Source organism: Arachis hypogaea, chromosome 11 (genome assembly GCF_003086295.3).
Source record: "Arachis hypogaea cultivar Tifrunner chromosome 11, arahy.Tifrunner.gnm2.J5K5, whole genome shotgun sequence".
In the NCBI taxonomy this organism is placed as follows: Eukaryota; Viridiplantae; Streptophyta; class Magnoliopsida; order Fabales; family Fabaceae; genus Arachis; species Arachis hypogaea.
The window spans coordinates 51,570,980-51,581,072 of NC_092046.1; the positions used below are offsets into that span (position 1 = coordinate 51,570,980).

General features: G+C 33.7%; 1 protein-coding gene across 2 annotated transcripts; it reads right to left on the reverse strand.

Annotated features, from left to right (window-relative positions):
* Window positions 1-1,540: 1,540 nt before the first annotated feature.
* Window positions 1,541-9,041, reverse strand: LOC112720927 (THO complex subunit 1). Of its 2 annotated transcripts, XM_025772020.3 has the most exons (21): window positions 8,744-9,041; window positions 8,488-8,571; window positions 8,075-8,149; window positions 7,847-7,940; window positions 7,373-7,518; window positions 7,197-7,268; window positions 6,947-7,019; window positions 6,790-6,852; window positions 6,655-6,701; window positions 6,130-6,198; window positions 5,874-5,999; window positions 5,703-5,768; window positions 5,572-5,613; window positions 4,800-4,916; window positions 4,582-4,664; window positions 4,230-4,296; window positions 3,767-3,838; window positions 3,599-3,649; window positions 2,875-2,934; window positions 2,635-2,784; window positions 1,541-2,108 (listed from the first exon to the last, which is right to left on the reverse strand). In XM_025772020.3, the coding sequence occupies exons 1-21, from the start codon at window positions 8,744-8,746 to the stop codon at window positions 1,854-1,856; spliced, it is 1,815 nt and encodes a 604-aa protein (XP_025627805.1). In that variant the 5' UTR covers window positions 8,747-9,041; the 3' UTR covers window positions 1,541-1,853. The 2 variants fall into 2 exon arrangements, with proteins under 2 accessions (XP_025627805.1, XP_025627807.1); XM_025772022.3 differs by lacking the exons at window positions 6,655-6,701; window positions 6,790-6,852; window positions 6,947-7,019.
* Window positions 9,042-10,093: the final 1,052 nt, after the last annotated feature.

A 10,093-nucleotide genomic window follows, 5' to 3' on the forward strand; every position in this document is an offset into this window, starting at 1 on the left:
ATTAAGAAGGATGATGGAGAGGTATCGTAGTAATAAAAGGGATCTACATATGGTGTTTATTGATTTGGAAAAAGCGTATGATAGGGTACCAAGGGAGGTCTTATGGAAGGTTTTAGAAAAGAAGAGAGTAAGGATCGCATATATTCGGGTAATTAAAGACATGTATGATGGGGCCACAACTAGTGTGAAGACTCAAGGTGGTGTGACAGAGGAATTCCCTATTGGTATAGGATTACACCAGGGATCATCCTTAAGTCCATACCTTTTCACATTAGTCTTGGAAGTACTCACAGAGCATATCCAAGAGCCTGTGCCATGGTGCATGCTTTTTGCCGATGAAATCGTCCTTATGGGAGAGTCAAGGGAAGACCTAAATAAGAAGTTGGAGTTATGGAGAGAAGCTCTAGAAGTGTATGGTCTGCGCATAAGCCATAGCAAGACGGAATATATGGAATGTAAGTTCAGTCTGAGAAGGGAAAACCCCAATATAGAGGTGAAGATTGGAGAAAACATCCTACGAAAAGTTAAAAGTTTTAAATATCTTGGATGCATCATACAAAATAATGGAGAGATTGAACAGGATGTAAATCATAAGATCCAAGCAGGTTGATCAAAATGGCGGAGTGCATCTGGTTTTATATGCGACAAAAAGTGCCTTTAAAACTTAAAGGTAAATTCTATCGCACCGCTATAAGACCAGCTATGCTGTATGGTACGGAGTGTTGGGCAGCTAAAGGGGAGCACGAACATAAGCTGAGTGTGGCAGAGATGAAGATGTTGAGATGGATGAGTGGTCATACGCGATTGGATAAAATAAGGAATGAAGATATAAGGGAGAGAGTTGGAGTAGCACCCATTGTGGAAAAGATGGTTGAATCGCGTCTCAGGTGGTTTGGACATGTGAGAAGAAAACCGATAGAACATCCAGTCAGGAGGGTGGATGAGATGGAAGATGGACAAAGGGCGAAAGGCAGAGGAAGACCTAAGAAGACCATCCATGAGGTGGTCAAACGAGATCTACATGTAAACGGTCTCTCTATAGACATGATACATGACAGAGCACAATGGCGTCGTTTGATTCATGTAGCCGACCCCACTTAGTGGGACAAGGCTTTGTTGTTGTTGTATATAATTTTTTAGATAAATTAGATATTTTAATATTATTAATATTAAAATGTAAATTAATTTTTAATTATTTTTATTTTTTAATTATATAAAGTATTTAAAATATTTTTATTTTTAATAAATAATATATACTATTTTTAAACTCATTTCAAGAATACATATTAAAAATAAAATTAGACATGCTAACACGAATAGTATTTAGATATGTCCAACTGTGTCTAAAGAATAATTTTTTTACTTTTTGTTAAAATGCAATTAGACATAGAAGACACGTGTGTCAAACAAATATTGATAAGTGATAATAACTCAGCAAAATATCTATACTTTATACATAATAACTAATTGTTAAACTGCAATTCATTTTATAACATATAAATACTAGTAAATTTTAAATGGATACACAACAAACAAAAGGTTATCCACCAAAACGGAACAAATAAAAGGTTCATCGTATTTTCTTCTCTCCTTTTTAGCATTTCAAGATACAAAATTTGTGGACACCAAAAAAAGAAGATACATCATTTGTAAGAGTTTGACCTAAACATTAGAATTCAATCCAATATTTTCTTGTTTCACCCAAGAAAAACACCAACTCCTTAAATGATAAAAAAAAAGCAGCATTTTCCGTTCCTTTCTTCCTATTCCTATTCCTATTTGGCCTAGTAGTGAACATTAAAGCTAACTTAGCCACATTATAAACAAACACGATGCTGACAATGGCATCAATATCAATCATCCTTAGCATCTAAATCAACATCTGCATCCGTCTCTCCGTCTATGATGCCGGCCTCAACTTCAGCATCAGCGTCCAATTGACCTGCTTCCTGGCCACCATCAGTGTCAGAACCCTGCTTCTGAAGTTCTTCCGGTGTCGGGGTTTCCCCCCGTGCGCCAGGGATGGAAGCAGCATCAAATTCCATAGGTGTCGCTGTCATATCAGTTCTAATTCCTTCCACATCTACCTCCGTTGCATGTGTAGACATCTATTTCAGAGGAAAATGAAAATAGATTAAAAAAATAACAACATTCAGCATGATGTATCAGGATTTCCTATTCAGATCTTAAATCACTTGATCGAATGCTGTTTTAGCATGTTATACATTGAGCAATTATATGTCTACTGGAGGCACACCAAGGATAGAACCTTAGACCAGTTTTCTTTTTATAAAAAAAATATAGAAATCAATTGATTACATGACCATACTCACACATGTTTCAACTTGTTTAATGAAACTTCATTTAATGTTGTGAGGTGAGAAATTCGTAAGCTTAAAGAATATCTAAGCATTCATATCTGACATCCGGATTGAATTTTTTGCTCAAGCTTAAATAATTTTGTTACCTAGATGTGGGGAATGAAGCATAAATCACAAATCACAATGGGGATTTCAAAGGACATGCTAGTGAATGCAACCAGAAATAGTGCTGAACTCTGGCTATAGTAAAATTTCTCTCTCTTTAAGCAGAGGTAACTAGACAAAATGGAAAGCTGGATCTGAATCAAAGAACCTGATTTTCATCAACTTGATGAGCTGTGCCTTTTGCTTCTTCCTTTTTGCTACGTTTTCCTCTCTCATTCGGTTTAGCTTGATATTTAGATCGAACATCAGGTGGCAAAAGTTCCAGTGGTACAACCCCTTCAACGCCATGGTCGGTAAACTGTAATTATAATCAACATAATTTTCATCAAACCTAAAAGGGTAGCATACAATATATTGCAGATTTACAAGTAGAAAATATTCATCTGACCTTGGAAAAACCCTCCAAATCCTGTCGTGCTGAAAGCCGTAGACCCTTCCAACAATAAACCTGGATTGAAGAAAAAGAATAGCAATTTCTAAGATACAACTAAGACTGAATACCAGCTATCAAGAGAACAAACTTGCACCCACAAAATATGGAGGGATTCCTGTTGGTTTAAGTCCGTTAGAAGTTGTGAAAAATACAATATATCATGGTTACATCTTGGAATATCATAGAATATTTTAAGAAATTTCTTGGAAGTAGTTTTTATTGTCAAGAGATTGGGAAGCATTGTGTTAGGAACCCAACCAATTAGAAATATGGGACTTAATTATAATTTAGTGCATCACTAGGTTGGGAGGGTTTGTAACTAACTCTGCCTTGCTGGCAGAGTAGCAAAATGAAGAGGATATATAAGGAGGTGGGAGAGGTAGTAAGGGACTGAGGGGACTATCTCAAATACTCACGATCTATTTCTCATAGTTGATACAATTCTTATGGAGAAGGTTCGCATCGCACTGATTCAGTCTCAATCCTATAAGTATTATCTTGTATTATTATTTATTACTGTTCTATTCCCATCCATGATAAGAGTTCCTTGCACATGCTACATTATGGATTCTAGCCTTAAGAGTTTATTTTCCAAGTTTTTTAGATAACTTGTCCTTTCCTTTGTTTCTCCAAAATAAAATTTCTTCACATCTAAATGAAGTCTTAGGCAGTCCATTACCCGGTTATTCTTGTGGTGATATTCAGCTTCTATTCCGGCAGAAGGATCCATCTGTAATTTCAAAATGCAAAGAATCAATTTTGATATTTAAGAAAAGGGGAAAAGCTCTAGCCCATAACTGCAAAAACCATATAACCACCCCACTGCAGCTCAGAAATAAAATCTTACATCTTCAGCCAAGGGTTTCCAATAATCCATAATTGAAGGTGTTTGAACACGCTGAGGATTGGTTAAAGCATTCTGGAAAGTCAAGAACTTACGTAAATGGAGAACTATAGAAAGACAATCCACATTATGAATAACACACATTGAAAATGAAAATATGTAATTTAAGCAGTTAAATGAAAATTCAAGCTTAGAATAGCATCAGTGCAATGATGTGAAAGAATTGGTCTGAGCAATGCTTTGGTAAATGATTCATTGAAGATGTGTACATGCAACAACATAGAAGGAAATACAAGTTTCAACCATTTTCACTTCTCTCTTGGTTCTCTATGTTTGAATTTTCTCAACCTCTTCTTTTTTTTCATTTTGTCAAACTAAATAGCTACCACGTCACTTAGATGGAGAAGCATAGAATGTGATGCCAATAGGACTTCAGCCAACACAATACAAAAACTTATTAACATACCGGATTTTGATCTGCCCACTTCCACAATTGGGAGAGTTCTTTGTTACCCAATCTCCATCTAGGCTTACTGTAAACAAAGGAGAGCAACTCAATCAAAAAATAGAAAATAAATAAAATGAACAAGGTGAAAAGAGCAAATACTCATTGTAGAAAACAACAACAAAGCCTAATCCCATTAGGTGAGGTCAGCTACATGGATCAGACAACACCATTGAGTTCTATTATGTATCATGTCTACAGTGGAACTGTTTATACGTAGATCTTCTGTGTTATTTTCCTATAGGATCAACCCATTTCTAGTCCTATAATCCAAATGTAAAACAACTAAAGATTGGCAACATGACTATCATACCGCTTCTTGGTCCCATCTTGTATTGCTTTCTTTTCGGTCGGTTGTTTTTCATATGGCAGGCAGCCATCGCGTTTCCACCACACCTAACGGTAAAAGGTATAGAATGGTATCATGTCTCATTATATATTAAAAAGTGGATAATCACCTGATTCTGCATGTCGCATTAAATTGCATGTGCAAGAAAGCATAAGACGGAAGACTTTAAGGAGGATCCTCACCCAATTCTTTTCCCGTTCCAATATATGCTCAATTTTGTGAAGAAATTCCTTTCCTTTGGGTGGAGTCAGTTCAAGAAGTCTTTTAACACGCGCCTCACATGATGAAATCTCATCTTTCTGAAATAAAAAAGAAAATATGCAGGATACTTTTGTCATAAAAGGAACTCCTGAGATGAATAGCCAGTTACCTAGTCTCAAGACTTTTGGTATTCTTACTATAATGACAAGATAATCAATTTCACAAGGTTAGGCCCACTGCACAGATCCAATAACACCATTTTGTCCTGTTGTTCATATCTAAATGGATAAAACACACCATTTTTTGTCCTACTTTGATTCATGTTTACAGACATTAAAATTTTGGCATTTCTAAATTTGTTCATTTATCATTTTTCTTTGTTTCCTTCTATCTGTAACTATTGGCTACCTTCTATACACTAGAACTTCTATAGAACATCTCCTTATATAGAAAGAATATCAAGTTAAGAAATGTTTTGCTATCCAAATTCTAAAGGGAAAAAGGGGAAACAGTTCACATATAAAAAACAAGAACTAAAAAAATATATATCTAGGAACATGTAAATAAAGGAGTACTTTGAGAATCGCAAGAGTCCCTATTCAAGTAAGCAAACACAAACAGCATCAGACCACTATAAAGACAGTGGAGTGGCTTTGATAGCAAAGAGCCTAACAGCAGAGATAGAGGCCAGATGCGAATTTAGTATTTAGTATATACTACATAACATAAAAGTTCAAGGGAGACAGTCCTAACCATGCTTTCAGATGGCAGATCCTTATCACCTTTTCCAGGGGCCTAAAAGCAAATGGAGGAGAAACCATCAGATAATCCAGTTTAAAATATACCAGATATATAATATGTATACAAGTATTCTAAATTTTTACCTTTAAATAATCAAACAAGATGAGGCATTGCACCAGAACGTGGCGTCGGAAACTTGGATCCTTTAACTAGAAGTTCCCCCAATAAAAAGAAACGAAAAGAGAGCATCCTGAGTCAGCACATAAACATCTTGTTTGAACACGCATTCTTAGTATGGTTGTCAAACTGCCTACCTCCAGTCCCATTAGTTTACTGCTTGTGAGATATTTTATGCTAAAATTGACAGCTTCTTCCTCCAAATTATTAGCATCTCCCTCTTCATCACTTAAAGGTTGTGCTTCAAATGTATTCAGTACAACCTTCCATTCAACAATACTTCTGGTTATTAAATAAAATAAACATGTTTGTGCCAGAAAAGAAGAAATTTCATAACAGAAAAAATATTCATCCACACAAAACCAGACAGGAAACTATGAAGTAAAGAATTACCGACAAACTGGACGCAAATTTCTGCCACTTGGAAGGAGCATGAGTTATAGTTGGATTAGAAAAATATTCCTGCATCAAATAAAACAAGACCAATGAACATTACTTTTTTTAAGTTTTTTCTTCAATTTAAATATCCCACATCATGTAGTCAAACTCTAGAAGTGACATCCATTTATTTGGATAAAGAATATTGCGTAAAAAGGGAAGAATACATGGAGATCGGAACAAAGAGATCATGTTTAGAAATTAAAATCTAGCAAAAGAAGAAACCAGCGATAAAGCAAATAAAACAGCTTATAGACTTTGAACTTCTTGTCAGCTTAAAGACAAGTTTCTGATGAAAAGAATTTTACATCAGGAAGGAACACACTGCGATGACCTAATAAATTCAGAGAAGAGTTCAGTTAAGCAATCCTGTTAGTAACTATAACAACATAGCTTAGGTCTAAATCCAACAAACAGAATATTAGGGCAAGGAACAAGCATCAAATTATTACTCAAACCAACTTTTCAGTGCAGACCAACCTGTAATCCCCAGAAAGTCTCATAAAACTTGAAATCAATACATATGCCTGAAAAGTAATAAAAAAGGAATTGTAGACTAGAATCAAACAATTAACCTCAAAAATATAGAGTAAGCAAAGAGTGGTGAAGGCACACCTAGGGGTTCTTTCTCATATTTTGTTTCGTTTGATGTGTTAAATACTCCTTTGATGTTTAAGGCTTCAAGAAAAAAGAGAGAGAGCCATCTAAGAAAGAAGATTATGAAAAGGAAATAAAAAATCCAGAACTGAAGATAGGCTTCACACAATTGAACCTGATCTCTCTGATAATGGAAAGAAATGAGCCAAAAACATGAGAATTCTTCCACAAAACACCACATCATTTGCCTATAACGATAACATCAACACATTAAAATTATGGCTGTCATGAGAAGAACACAATTGCAGCTAACCCAAACTTAAATAATACCCATCTAACAGACACATTGCGCATATTATCATATAGCTTACAAGGGTGAGTCACACTATAATCTTTTACACAAACATAACTGGTGTTTAATGGACCTTGGACAGCCGGCGTAGAAGCTGATTGCAGGTTCTCAGCATCACAAGCTTTCCTCGAGCAAAAAGTTCTTGCTGTATGTCATGCAATGATAAGAGTTCCAAACAAACAATGGTCATGTACATATCCAAAAAATAATTAGATGAACATAAAAGCTAGAAACAGTTGGCAAATATACCTTCCCTAATATATCTTGTTTGCTCTCTATATAACCAAAAATATCTTTGCAGTTTTTCATTGTAGACATTTCTGTCAAGTCTTCCAACAGTGAAAAAATCATACCACCTTCTATATGTTCTTTCTCACAAAGATATAGTACTATATCTGAAATGTGAAAACAGTATGCAAATATGAGCAGGAGATAAACATGGAAGACTACATAAATAAGATGCACGCCAAAACTAATTGGAACATTCCTAAAACAGAAGAAAAATACGAGTGTAAAATTCAACCAAAGAATCAAAATAACACCAATAATTAAATGATGCACGTTCCTTGAAGTCTGAGAAAATAAGAACTTTTTTACTTATGTAACAACATAGATTGCACAGTTACTAATGTAACTCATTGTAGGAAAGTGATCTATACTACATCAAATGATCAGAAAGCACCATAAAGAAAATTTTCTTGTAAGAAAAAATGGTTAACAAACCAAGAAGACGAGGAATGAGGCCTTGAGAAGTTTCAGTAGCATCAATTGATTGCCCAAAGTGCATTATTTTCTCCCCAGACTGTACTGCCGATGACTGTTCCAAAATACAAACAATATCATACATATCATAAACAGAGGAAACCAATAAACTCAACATTCAACAGGCAAAAAAAGAGGGGGAAAAAATACATGACTAATCCATGAAAAAGAAACTCCAGCTAGACATACCACATATTCCTGAAGTAGCATGCGTAGAATGTTTTCTAGCAACTGGTTCTCATCTTGGGCCAATTTCGTTTGCTTCTGTTAGACACAAATCAATTAAATCAACCACAGCTATTAACAAAATCACATGAAAACTAAGGGAATCCTGGGCTCCCATTGCCAATCAGTCACCACAGGAACAAACATCAATCAATGAAGGATAGAATTACATATCCTATAATGATTCGAGATGCTTCCTACTGAACCTTAAATACAAATTTCTTCATTTTAGTACCCCTTCCTCCAATAAATATCATAAATACAAAAAAATAAAAATAAAAATAAAAGATAAGTGATCATAATCAAATGTACATTTCTCTATATACAAAATTCTCCGCTACATTTGAAATTCTCAAAAGATTAGAGGATGGATATACCTGAGGTTTGATGACTTCTTGAACTGTCAGTAAAGCAAAATGCTCAGGTGGCCCAGGCTGCATTATAGCCCTTTTAAACACCTCCTGCGAAACAACAACAACAAGCAATCAAGAAAAACGAAGTAATAAAGCCAAGTTCTAGAACACAGGAAAGGGAATCAAATCAAACACAGCAATTCACACAAAACAGTGTTCAAAATTGGGGCAGTGTTTTACTCAACAAGTGGAATACGGAAAATAGCGGAAGGGAGCTTACCATGTTGAAGTCTAGAACGAAACCCTTCACTTATGGTTATGGAACCGCAAGGCCACCAATAATTAAAAAAAAAACGTAAATAAAAAAGAAATCAGCAGCGCATTCCAAATCTTGGTTCTGCAGCGGTGGAAAGGGAGCGACGCAGCGTGAAGGACACGACGGCGGCACGGCGGGAAGATGGTGGCTAGCCACTTTAGCGGCGTTTAGAACTTTAGATGCAGGGAAAGGTATGTTTCAGGGCTTCACTGTCCCAAGAAGTTCAATTTTTCGAAAATTATAGTAACAGTTTGTTTTGGCTAGATTATACGAAAAATCTTTTAGAAAAATAAAATAATTTTATATTTAAATATTTTTTTTATAAAAATATCATTTTATTTAATAATTATATTTAAATATGATAATATAAAATTATTTTTTATTTATTTATAAGGTTAAAAATATTTTTAAGTAAAAAAATTTTAAAAAATATAAATTATAATTTTTAAAAAAAAAACTTTTTATTTTTTTAGTATCTTAATTTTTACTATTAAAATTTTATTAATATACTAAAAAATTAAAAAAAATAACAATTTAATAATACTCAAACAAAAATTTATCTAGAACACATGTTAAATTTATAAATTAAGAAAATTATTGTTAAAAATATAAAAAATTTAAAGATGTGCTTGGTTTGAGTGTTTTCAATTTTTATTTTCACTCAAAATAAAAAATAAAGATTTTAGTTTGATTTAATGAAAATTGGTTTTATGGAAATGTTTTCATAATAAGGTGAAAACAAAGAAACATAGACCTGTTTTTACAATTTTCATTTGAAAACTTAAAAAATGCGATGGCACGTATGTAATTATAGAGTGTCTTTTTTCATTCTTATCACAATTAAAAATAAAAATAAAAACTTATTTTTTTAAATTTATCCTTTTTGCTGCGTGTGTTTTTGTGGACAAAATAAAACATAATGTTGAGACAGAGACAATAGAATAGAGACACTAAAATGTATTTATTGTGTATTGTGTTTGGATATAATGTACAAGACACTAATATAATATCTTATATTATATTCGGATAGACATTGACAAGACTAAAATATTATGCAAAATGATTAAAATAACTATGTAATTCCAAATTTTTCGCATCAAGTACAAATTAATTTAATGAGAGTATGTGGAGTACAGAGGATTACAAGAAGAATTGTCTATGAATCAACAAGGTAAAGATAGTATTAAAGTAACAAAATTAAAAATAAACAAAGTAATGTAAAGTAGAAGAATGAATTAAGCCTCCATTAAGTAAACCTACATCATGCAATAAAAAAAGATAATGAACTTTAAGAAGGAAAAAATTATCTAGTTA